Source organism: Salmo salar, chromosome ssa09 (genome assembly GCF_905237065.1).
Source record: "Salmo salar chromosome ssa09, Ssal_v3.1, whole genome shotgun sequence".
NCBI classification, from domain to species: domain Eukaryota; kingdom Metazoa; phylum Chordata; class Actinopteri; order Salmoniformes; family Salmonidae; genus Salmo; species Salmo salar.
Window position 1 is genome coordinate 96,465,976 of NC_059450.1, and position 13,487 is coordinate 96,479,462.

A 13,487-nucleotide genomic window follows, 5' to 3' on the forward strand; every position below is an offset into this window, starting at 1 on the left:
CACACAGCTTCTTCCACAGTGTACACACACACACAGCTTCATCACAGTGTACACACACACACACACACACACACACACTCACACACAGCTTCATCCACAGTGTACACACACACACACACACACACAGCTTCATCCACAGTGTCACACACACACACACACACACACAGCTTCATCCACAGTGTACACACACACACACACACACACACACAGCTTCATCCACAGTGTTACACACACACACACACACAAACAGCTTCATCCACAGTGTACAACACACACAGAGCTTCATCCACAGTGTCACACACACACACACACACACACACACACACAGCTTCATCCACATTGTACACACACACAGCTTCATCCACAGTGTACACACACACACACACACACACACACACACACACACACACACACACACACACACACAGCTTCATCCATAGTGTACGTACACACACACACACAGCTTCATCCACAGTGTACACACACACACACACACACACACACACAGTCTTCATCCACAGTGTATACACACACACACAGCTTCATCCACAGTGTACACACACACAGCTTCATCCACAGTGTACACACACACACACACAGCTTCATCCACAGTGTACACACACACACACACAGCTTCATCCACAGTGTACACACACACACACGCAGCCTCATCCACAGGGTACACACACACACACACACACACACACAGCTTCATCCACAGTGTACACACACACACACACACACACACACACACACAGCTTCATCCACAGTGTATACACACACACACAGCGTCATCAACAGTGTATACACAGACACACACACACACAGCTTCATCCACAGTGTATACACACACACACAGCTTCATCCACAGTGTAAACACAACCACACACACACACACACACACACAGCTTCATCCACAGTGTACACACACACACAGCTTCATCCACAGTGTACACACACACACACACACAGCTTCATCCACAGTGTACACACACACACACACACAGCTTCATCCACAGTGTACACACACACACACACGCAGCCTCATCCACAGGGTACACACACACACACACACACACACACACACACACACACACACACACACACACACACACACACACACACACACACAGCTTCATCCACAGTGTACACACACACACACACACACACACACACACACACACACACACACACAGCTTCATCCACAGTGTACACACACACACACACACACACACAGCTTCATCCACAGTGTACACACACACACACAAAGCTTCATCCATAGTGTACACACACACACACTCACACACACACAGCTTCATCCATAGTGTACGTACACACACACACACACACAGCTTCATCCACAGTTTACACACACACACACAGCTTCATCCACAGGGTACACACACACAGCTTCATGCACAGGGTACACAATGTCAATTTCATACTATGGCATAGCTGTCTCTCTCCTCTTCATACTTTCCTTGTCAATTCATTATCTTATAGCCTACTTTCGGAAAGGTAGGCCTAGGTTTTTTTTTATGTTTTAAAGAAATGAGAAATATTTGCTCTTGTGTCTGACATACACTGGTGGCTTTATTGACTGGAACTTTTGCGGTGGTGTGAGTTTGCTGATTCTCTTTATAGGCCTATTTGTCCATTCACATAGTTTCCTAAAGTAGCCTGTCTGGACTCTCTCTCTAATAAGAATCATATGCTCATGTCATGATTTAATCTGGTTAAAAGGCCTGTTTTCAGTATCTTTAGGCTACGTTACTTCTCTCATTACGGCGTAAAAGCCAAAGGACAAGGACAAATTAGGCGTACATCTTTACTCTGTCATGCTCTAATATTATGTCAATACGAAAATGCGATAGTTCCTCTCCAACCTGGCATTTCTTAATTTGTTATAACCTGAGTAATAATAATGAAATGTCATGATAAAAACAAAGTGTAATGGCTTGTTTCAAATAGGTTTTATTAAGAAGCATATCCATGTAAACAAGTGTATTAACAGAGTTGTAACGTCCCCTTTTTTTTTTTACACTGGGCTTTATAGACCTAAGACAACAGTAACATACATTTAAACAAAATGGACATATTTATTTATTTTTATTTAACCTTTATTTAACTAGGCAAGTCAGTTAAGAACAAATTCTTATTTACAATGACGGCCTAGGAACAGTTCCTAGCTTAGAACGACAGATTTTTACCTTGTCAGGGATTTGATCTAGTAACCTTTTGGTTACTGGCCCAACGCTCTAACCACTAGGCTACCTGCCGCCCCATACCAAAAATACATGAAAAGGGAACGAAAATGAGAAAGCAGTAACCAAATGGCACCCTATTCCCTTTTATAGTGCACTTCTTTCAACTAGGTCCCATAGGAAAGAGGGTGCCATTTGGGAGTTATCTGGTATTTGTTATCCTTCGTGTTCTATGAGTCGTAGTTAATGGCCAGTGGTCTGGTTTGGCTAACTCGATGTTAAAAAGGTTTTTCTCCAAACTGTTGGTTGGAGAAACACTTTATTTAAAACATGTATCCAATTTCTCCTCTCAGGAGTTGGACCAGCAGAAGTACATCTACACCAAGGGTTGTGTGGGCCAGTTTGAGAGGTGGCTTCAGGACAACCTGATCATTGTAGCTGGGATCTTTGTGGGCATTGCACTTTTACAGGTAAGGAGGACGCCCAGAGACATTTATTGAACAAATGTATATTTAAAGAGTCAGCTTTTGTGTGAATCAGATAAATAATGTCTGCATTTGAAGTCACCATCATGGCTGGAAGACAGGGTTTCTGTTAGCCGCCAATTACCGACTTTTGGCCCCAAAACATTATATGAAAAGCAGATAAATAAAACTGTTGCCGGCCAAAATGACCTGACAAAAGAAATCCCCAAATAATACTTTTTATTATTTTATGGAAATACCAGTCGATGGAAATATATTTGACCATCTTGCTTATTAGTCTATAGGTTAATATGAATCATTTATTGGAATTAAATTGGCCTGTGTGTATTTTTGTTAGTTTTCTTGTATATTATTTGTTGACTTGTCCTTTTACGGGGTGAGTTTGCTGATTCTCTCTATAGACCAATACAGTGCATTCAGAAAGTATTCAGACCCCTTGACTTTTTCCACATTTTGTTATGTTACAGCCTTATTCTAAAATGGATTAAATAGAACATTGTCCTCATCGATCTACACACAATACCCCGTAATGACAAAGCGAAAACAGGTTTTTGTGCTCTGACATGCACTGTCAACTGTGGGACCTTATATAGACAGGTGTGTGCCTTTCCAAATCATGTCCAATCAATTGAATTTCCCACAGGTGGACTCCAATCAAGTTGTAGAAACGTCTCAAGGATGATCAATTTCGAGTCTCATAGCGAAAGGTCTAAATTCTTATGTAAATAAGGTATTTTTAATCAATTTGCAAAAACTTCTAACCTCTTTTCGCTTTCTCATTATGGAGTATTGTGATGTCATTATGGAGTATTGTGATGCCATTATGGAGTATTGTGTGTAAATTGATGAGGGGAAAAAAACTGTTGAATCATTTTTAGAATAAGGCTGTAAAGCCAGAAAAATGTGTAAAAAATGAAGGGGTCTGAATACTTTCAGTCAAAAGAATACTTACAGTACCAGTCAAAAGTTTGGACACACCTATTCATTCCAGGGTTTTTATTTATTTGTACTATTTTCTACATTGTAAAATAATAATGAAGACATCAAAACAATGAAATAACACAATGGAATCATGGTGTGACCAAAAAAAGTGTTAAACAAATCAACATATATTTGAGATTCTTCAAAGTAGCCACCATTTGCCTTGATGACAGCGTTGCACACTCTTGCTGACCAATAAGGAGACGTCTATGAGCTTGTGATTTGAAACAATCCACAGCTATTTTTTTAAAACAAGCTGTTGATCCTCGATTTTTTGGGGGTCCGGAAGTGTTGTGAATGATTTTGTTTCTTTCTGCATAGACAGTCGTAATGATATCATTTTGGCCAATGTATTTCCATTTACTTCCCTATTGGATCCACCGCTCTGCCATTTTCTCCTGTTCTATTGGTTTTCATACCAACTTTCTTTCGTCGTCCAGAAGCCAAAAGCACAATCCTGGTCATATTAACAACCCGTCCTAGTTGTTGCCTGTTAACAACCCGTCCTAGTTGTTGCCAGTTAATAACAACCCGTCCTAGTTGTTGCCTGTTAATAACAACCCGTCCTAGTTGTTGCCTGGTAACAACCCGTCCTAGTTGTTGCCTGGTAACAACCCGTCCTAGTTGTTGCCTGGTGGTAATAACCCGTCCTAGTTGTTGCCTGGTGGTAACAACCCGTCCTAGTTGTTGCCTGGTGGTAACAACCCGTCCTAGTTGTTGCCTGGTGGTAACAACCCGTCCTAGTTGTTGCCTGGTGGTAACAACCCGTCCTGGTTGTTGCCTGGTAGTAACAACCCGTCCTGGTTGTTGCCTGGTAGTAACAACCCGTCCTGGTTGTTGCCTGGTGGTAACAACCCGTCCTGGTTGTTGCCTGGTGGTAACAACCCGTCCTGGTTGTTGCCTGGTGGTAACAACCCGTCCTGGTTGTTGCCTGTTGGTAACAACCCGTCCTGGTTGTTGCCTGTTGGTAACAACCCGTCCTGGTTGTTGCCTGTTGGTAACAACCCGTCCTGGTTGTTGCCTGTTGGCAACAACCCGTCCTGGTTGTTGCCTGGTGGTAACAACCCGTCCTGGTTGCTGCCTGGTAGTAACAACCCGTCCTGGTTGCTGCCTGGTAATAACAACCCGTCCTGGTTGCTGCCTGGTAATAACAACCCGTCCTGGTTGCTGCCTGGTAATAACAACCCGTCCTGGTTGCTGCCTGGTAATAACAACCCGTCCTGGTTGTTGTAACAACCCGTCCTGGTTGTTGTAACAACCCGTCCTGGTTGTTGCCTGTTGGTAACAACCCGTCCTGGTTGTTGCCTGTTGGTAACAACCAGGACGGGTTGTTGCATGTTGGTAACAACCAGGACGGGTTGTTGCCTGTTAACAACCCGTCCTAGTTGTTGCCTCAGAGATTTCTATCTCTGTCACATATGGAACCTCTATCAGGTGTGCTGTTTAGAATGCTGTTTTCCCTCGAATATCATTTTGGCAAATGTTTGAAAATGACGTTTTATTGGGCTGCTTCATTACATCATTTGCATATTCTCTTAAGAGCCATTACCATAATCTAAATGTGATTTTTCTGGCACTGTGGTTGGACGCCCTAATGGGTTATGCACCCAATGCATATGGGTCCGGTAAATTTCTCAAATGGCCGTTAAATTAAATTCTTCTCGGTCATGTTGTCCTGCACCACATTTTCCTAATGGAAACCCTGCTTGGAGTGTGTATTTAGTTTGAGACTGCCATCTGCTGGCGAGAATCATGATTACATCCTTTTCCTTGTGTGTCATTCTAAATTAGATGTCAGTTAGCTTTATGTCAGAGTCTTGCAGAGAGGAAATGTTTAGTTAGCTAACCTGTGATGTCATTTCCTGTTTAGATATTTGGGATCTGCCTGGCTCAGAACCTGGTGAGTGACGTCAAGGCCGTGAAGGCCAACTGGTGATGCCAGGACCCTGGGGGGAGGGAGTACTCTGACCTTTGACCCCCAACATCCAGCTCACCTCCCACTGAACCGCTGAGAGGTGAAAACACAAAGAGCTGTATACCTCTGGACCTGCCAAGCTGAGAGGTGAAAACACAAAGAGCTGTTTACCTCTGGACCTGCCAGGCTGAGAGGTGAAAACACAAAGAGCTGTATACTTCTGGACCTGCCAGGCTGAGAGGTGAAAACACAAAGAGCTGTTTACCTCTGGACCTGCCAGGCTGAGAGGTGAAAACACAAAGAGCTGTTTACTTCTGGACCTGCCAGGCTGAGAGGTGAAAACACAAAGAGCTGTTTACTTCTGGTCCTGCTGGGCTCGGTAGCTACAACACAAAACATAAGTTACTGTCCCAAACTCACACACACTCACATACTGTTTATTATCACGCTGGCCTGGGGACTTACACACACACAGAAGTACACATACACATGGACACACAGGGGACTCCTGTGGATGTCTAGCTCAACTGATCTGACTTGAGAAACTGGACTCTTTGTTATTTACACTTTAATTCCACTGGGTGTGTTTACCTGCTCCAGGAAGATGCACCCATTGGCTGGGGAGACGAATAGAAAGACTAATAAACAGATAGAGGACCTGGGTGAAAGCTGAGAAGAGGATGAAAGGAGAGATACAACTCTTCTTTTTATTCGGTCACATATAGTCTATTTCACCTGGTGTCACCTCCACCCTACTACCACTAAGATTTCAAAACAGCCCTTCAGAAAGGCCTTCCAGGGCTGCTTGTTAGATACCTACTATCCCACTTGTACAGCCTTTTTGTTTTCTGTACAATATAGAGTGGGCTGCTGACTGACCTACTGGCTGGCTGACAGGATGGCATTTATTCCGTTATACTATGACCACTGAAAGACATTAAGCTCTCTTCATGTTAGGGTAAAATTCAGAAAATTCACAAGAGGGCAAGTCTGGAGTTAGCAAGGCCTTGCTACGGATGCATGTCTTTAACCAGCTGTTTTTGAACAGCATGTTTTAACATTAAATATATAATTATTTTCTTCTGTCCGTCGATGTTTTGAGTTTAATCAAACAGACAGACATATGGAGAGAGGATTTTTCTCTCCCAGCATCCCTGAAGCACAGGGGATAGTAGGCTCGGGGCCTTTTACTTGATCTAACCTTTAACCTTATACTAACGTTAAATCTACGTTGTACTGACGTCGAGTCTACGTTGTACTGACGTCGAGTCTACGTTGTACTGACGTCGAGTCTACGTTGTGCTGACGTCGAGTCTACGTTGTGCTGACGTCGAGTCTACGTTGTACTGACGTCGGTCTGATACGTTTATCCTGTCTCTTCTGGTCTCCACTACCTTTGGAAGCTTGAATTACATGACACCCTAGTTGTTATTCTGATCTGTCTGACCTGTTTTATGGATTTTTACTTTTCTCCTTTCTTCGTTTTTTCTCCTAGTGTTTGTCTGTCTGTTTTAGTTGGACTGGTTTTTAACTTGTTTGTATTGACTAACAAATACTTGTTTAATATCTTCATATATAAATAGTAACACATTTTCTCAATATAACATGAATGCTGCTTTATCATTGTAACTTCTTAGAGGATTGATATTAGTAAGTAGACTTTCCGGTACATTTCCCATGTTTCCCAGAAATCCTGGTTGTATGATTCTGTATTTCCTGTTTATTCCTTCCTGATTTCTGGGAACTCTTTCACAACCAGGATTTCTGGAAATCTGGGAATTTGTGGAAAAGTTAACAAAAATGTTTCAACTCTATTAGTATGTTATTTGTAACCAGGTCTAAAGCTTACATGGTGAAATGAAAATGAATGCCATATTATTATTCTGATCTTTATTATAACAGATAAAGTGGTGGTCGTGCCATATTAGTGTTTTTCTACTTGCGTATTACCTTGTCAATACAGAGTTTACACTTTCAGCATACCAGTACATTTTAAGCACATTATCAGATTTGTAGCAGTATATGGTTTGAATTTAATTGAATTTAATTGTATTTATTGGGATTTGGGATTTACATTTTTTGTCTGGCATGAAGACATTCCCTGCAGCTTTCGTCTGACCGCCCCCAAAAAATGTCAGCTCTTGTACACAGTTATTTCTCCAATCGTTAACATCCCTTAGATATATACCTTACCACTGTCTCGCTCTTCCTGTGTAACTCCTCTTGGGGAAATCCTTCCTGGTTGGGCTGCTGTTGTAATAACAGGCTTGATTCTAGCTGTATTATCATTTACTTCCCTGCTTGTCAGAGAACTCAATGTCCCACTCTTTAATGCTGTAGTTCAGCAGTATGGGCTCTGGGTGTTTGTAACGACCGCTTTACTGTCGTTCGTCAAGTAGCCTTGAACGATGGTTTGCCTGAATATGAGAGATACCAGTTAGTGTGTCAGGCCAGGTTTTTATGCAAAAAAAAAAGAAAGATTATTCTGACGTTAGAACAGGATATTTGTTTTAAAGGTCCAGTTCTGCTGTTTTTATCTCTTGTCAAATAAGTTCTGGGTATCAAATAAATACCTTACTGTGATTTGTTTTTTATTAAAATTGTAAAAAAAAAAAAAAGATGTGTGTGTGTATATATATATATATATAGTCAAAAATAGTGGACTATATAGGGATTAGGGTGCTATTTCGGACACATTTCTCTCCCTAAGATAGATGACATCATTCCAGAGGGGGGAAAGAGCCTCCTGCATATCATGAATGTATACGTATGGATGAATCTCAATTGTATTTCCTTCCATACTCTCTCCTTGCCTCCTTCTCCAGTCAAAACACATTGAAGGAGGAGTTCCAAGGGGAAGATTGAGATTCACCCTGTCTGTTACTGTTTGTTACTAAGACCTGTTCCAATGCATTTCACCCTACCATGTCATCACTACCTTTTAGCAGTGCAATGAAAACACATCTGATGTGAAAATAAGAAATGTGATTTTTTTTTTAACTAAGATCTAGTTTTAGCATTATTTCATATTTTGTACATGAAATCAAATAGTTACATTCCATTTTCAGGTATTTGGTTTACTTCCTGTTTTACTTCCTGTGTACTTCCTGTGTATGTGCATTGTCATCTCAGAAAAAAAGGAATCTGCAAAATATATATATATATTTTTTAACATTGACACATCGCTTCATAAACGATTTGCTAGATTTCAAAGCACATCTGTACTGTAGGTCTACCCAAGTTCCTGCTGTCAGCTACAATCTTCTTCTCATTGATAATACTGATCTATTATAGAGACACAACATTGTCTCCGTGTTGTAGGTTCACATCATACATGTGCATTTATCAATGATTTCTAATACATACTGGTGTCTGGTGTTTCACAGAACATGACTGAAGTATTTCTCTGTTTTTATCAAATGAAAAGTATGTCTGTGGTTACTTACTGTTGTCATTAACTAACCTGTTTGGTGGGGGTTTAAAAAAAAAAAGAAGAAGTTTTATTTGTATTTTTATCTCAAAGCCTTTAAGATATTTTCTTTATGTTCCCCACATTGCTTGTACATTTCCAGAGTCTACCTCATTTTCTTTAGAGAGGTGTTCTTTTAAAAAAAGCTAGTGGTTTGGATTTGTACCGTCGCCTGTCAGAAAGACGCTGAGAGGTGTAAGGAATCTCAACTGTTTGTTAAAACCTATAAGAGCGTCATGACAGAAAGACGACAGTAAGGTCCATAAGTTACAACATGCAGGTGTTTTTCTAGGGTTATTTCTACTTTCTGAGGACGAGCTACATGACAGAATAGTGATTTAAGGTTCATTGGTCAAAATGTTTTGACATGGTTTGTTCCTGGTCTTGAAATGGTCTTGTGTAATATCTACCACCGCAGTGACAGTACCATGCCTGTCATAGCCATTCCCCTTTTAAGATGATTCCAAATTATATTTGTCTTCTTTATTATTATTTTAGAAAATGTAACATTCTTATTGTAGCATTTGTGTTTTGTTTTTTTTTGAGAGAGAGAAATTTTGAAAAATGTTATTTCTCTCAATTTCTTGAATTCCATTTTGTTATTAATACAGCTGGAATGTAAAAAAAAAATAACATAAATAAAAAATGATATTAGCCCTTACATACCTCTAAAAGTGATTCATTTTATTTTAAATGTTTTGATTGTCATTACGTTAACGTCTTAAAGGATAGTATTGCAAAGAAATGCTGATAACGAGTTAGATGCCTTTTTTGATTGGGGGACATGGTCTGTTACACACTGTACATTGTGTTAGAAATATACTTATTTTTCAGACTAAATAAAAAGGATTTATGAAAATCATCAGGCCTCCAATTGCTAGTTTGGATGCGTCAACATAAAATGTCTGTCTAAAGTCTTGACCAGACTGTTGGTTTCATTTGAAATGTCATAGCTGTGCCACTAGTAAAGAATTACCTCTGCTCATCTGATGTTGTACTGTATGCGTGCGTCATGTCTCTTGAGTAGGAGTGCTGATCTAGGACCATGTCCTCCCTTCCCCGGTCATTTAATCTGATCAGGTGGAACTGTTCCTGAATCAGGAGGCTGATGTTAGTAAAGGGTTTTATAAGGTGAAACTATGACACTTGCAGACTTTCTTTCTGGTGAAATGACCAGGTTGATGGATGAAATGCTGTGTTTAGCCGTTTCATTTACATTTTAGTCATTTAGCAGACGCTCTTATCCAGAACAACTTACAGTACTGAATGCATACATTTCATAAATTTTTTTCCCATATTGGTCCCCCGTGGGAATCGAACCCACCACCCTGGCATTGCAAACACCATGCTCTACAAACTGAGCCACACGGGACCTGTTTCCAAATAGGACCTCCAAAGACTACCAAATAGGACCTCCAAAGACTACCAAATAGAACCTCCAAAGACTACCAAATAGGACCTCCAAAGACTACCAAATAGTATCTGTGGGGTGGTTGTCTTTGGAGGTTACATTGTGTTTTGCACACATCCAACAGAATAGCCTCTATAGAGAAGAGTCCGATCACTGTTTGTTTGTAAGGGATCTTTAAATTAAGCCAAGGCAGAAATATAAACAATGTTTTTGACAGACACAGTCTTTATTTGGTCACGTAGGTTTGTTTGTGTGAAAAAGCTTTATTAAAGAGGACTAAAGAGGACTTTGAGTTTAAAGAAAGTAACTAGAGATAACTGTCTTTTCGATCATGTATTCAAAGCAAATGAAATTGTATTTCTCACATACGCCGAATACAACCTTACAGTGAAATGTTTACATAAAGCCCTTAATTTAACCAACAATGCAGTTTTAAGAAAAATACAAAAAAAGAGTTCCTGGATGGCAGGAAGATTGGTCCCAGTGATGTACTGGGCCGTACGACTACACTCTGTAGTGCCTTGCAGTCGGAGGCTGAGCAGTTGCCATACGAGGCAGTGATGCAACCCGTCAGGATGCTCTCGATGGTGCAGCTGTAGAACCTTTTGAGGATCTGAGGGACCATGCCAAATCTTTTCAGTCTCCTGAGGAGGAATAGGTTTTGTCATTCCCTCTTCACAACTGTCTTGTTGTGTTTGGACCATGTTAGTTTGTTGGTGATGTGGACGCCAAGGAACTTGAAGCTCTCAACCTGCTCCACTACAGCCCCATTGATGAGAATGGGGGCGTGCTCGGTCCTCCTTTATCTGTAGTCCACAATCATCTATTTTGTCTTGATCACTTTGAGGGAGAGGTTGTTGTCCTTGCACCACACGGTCAGGTCTCTGACCTCCCTATAGGCTGTCTCGTCGTTGCCGGTGATCAGGCCTACCACTGTTGTGTCATCAGCAAACTTAATGATGGTGTTGGAGTCGTGCCTGGACGTGCAGTCATGAGTGAACAGGGAGTACAGGAGGGGACTGAGCACTCACCTCTTAGGGGCCCCCGTGTTGAGGATCTGCTTGGCGGATGTGTTGTTACCTACCCTTACCACCTGGGGGCGGCCCGTCAGGAAGTCCAGGATCCAGTTGCAGAGGGAGGTGTTTAGTCCCAGGGTCCTTAGCTTTGAGGGCGCTATGGTGTTGAACACTGAGCTGTAGTCAATGAATAGCATTCTCACATAGGAGTTCCAGGTGTGAAAGGGCAGTGTGGAGTGCATTAGAGATTGCATCATCTGTGGATCTGTTGAGGCGGTATGCAAATTGGAGTGGGTCTAGGGTTTCTGGGACATTGGTGTTGATGTGAGCCATGACCAGCCTTTCAAAGCACTTCATGGCTACAGACGTGAGTGCTACGGGTCGATAGTCATTCAGCCAGGTTACCTTAGTGTTCTTGGGCACAGGGACTAAGGTGGTCTGCTTGAAACATGTTGGTATTACAGACTCAGACAGGGAGAGGTTGAAAATGTCAGTGAAGACACTTGCCAGTCGGTCAGCGCATGCTCTGAGTACACTTCCTGGTAATCTGTCTGGCCTTGTGGATGTTGACCTGTTTAAAGGTCTTACATCGGCTGCGGAGAGCATGATCACACAGTCGTCTGGAACGGCTGATGCTGTTATCCTGTTTGGGATAGGGGGCAGTATTTTCACGGCCGGATAAAAAACGTACCCGATTTAATCTGGTTATTACTCCTGCCCAGAAACTAGAATATGTATATAATTAGTAGATTTGGATAGAAAACACTCTAAAGTTTATAAAACTGTTTGAATGGTGTCTGTGAGTATAACAGAACTCATATGGCAGGCCAAAACCTGAGAAGATTCTATATGGGAAGTGCCGTGTCTGACCATTTCTTGGCCTTCTGTAGCCTCTTTATCGAAAATACAGGATCACTGCTGTAACGTGACATTTTCTAAGGCTTTCATTGGCTCTCAGAAGGCGCCAGAACGTGGAATGATAACTCTGCAGTCTCTGGGCGAAAAACAGTAGGGGTTTTGGAGAGTGGTACTTCTGAGAACAATGGCACTGGCGTGCGCGTGCATGTGATGACTCCATTTTCTTCTTTCAGTGTTTGAACGGATACAACGTCTCCCGGTTGGAATATTATCGCTATTTTACGAGAAAAATCGCATAAAAATTTATTATAAACAGCGTTTGACATGCTTCGAAGTACGGTAATGGAATATTTTTATTTTTTTTGTCACGAAACGCGCCGGCGCGTCACCCTTCGGATAGTGATTTGAACGCACAACAAAACGGAGGTATTTGGATATAACTATGGATTATTTGGAACCAAAACAACATTGGGTGTTGAAGTAGAAGTCCTGGGAGTGCATTCTGACGAAGAACAGCAAAGGTAATCCAATTTTTCTTATAGTAAATCTGAGTTTGGTGAGTGCCAAAATTGGTGGGTGTCAAAATAGATGGCTGGGCTATGATGGCTGGGCTATCTACTCAGAATATTGCAAAATGTGCTTTCATCGAAAAGCTATTTTAAAATCGGACACCGCGATTGCATAAAGGAGTTCTGTATCTATAATTCTTTAAATAATTATGTTTTTTGTCAACGTTTATCGTGAGTAATTTAGTAAATTCACCGGAAGTTTGCGGTGGGTATGCTAGTTCTGAACAAAACATGCTAATGTAAAAAGCTGGTTTTTGATATAAATATGAACTTGATTGAACAAAACATGCATGTATTGTATAACACAATGTCCTAGGAGTGTCATCTGATGAAGATCATCAAAGGTTAGTGCTGCATTTAGCTGTGGTTTTGGTTTTTGTGACATATATGCTAGCTTGAAAAATGGGTGTATGATTATTTCTGGCTGGGTACTCTCCTGACATAATCTAATGTTTTGCTTTCGTTGTAAAGGCTTTTTGAAATCGGACAATGTGGTTAGATAAAGGAGAGTCTTGTCTTTAAAATGGTGTAAAAACGTCATATGTTTGAAAAATTGAAGTTTTTGCATTTTTGAGGTAT

General features: G+C 41.2%; 1 protein-coding gene across 1 annotated transcript in view; it reads left to right on the plus strand.

Annotated features, from left to right (window-relative positions):
* LOC106612270 (tetraspanin-17) overlaps positions 1 to 9,916 on the plus strand; it is a 101,269-nt gene extending 91,353 nt beyond the window's left edge. The window contains exons 7-8 of the mRNA XM_045724256.1: positions 2,558 to 2,674; positions 5,541 to 9,916. Of these exons, the coding sequence (XP_045580212.1) occupies positions 2,558 to 2,674; positions 5,541 to 5,606 (183 nt within the window). The 3' untranslated portion in view covers positions 5,607 to 9,916. The remainder of the gene's footprint in view (positions 1 to 2,557; positions 2,675 to 5,540) is intronic.
* Positions 9,917 to 13,487: the final 3,571 nt, after the last annotated feature.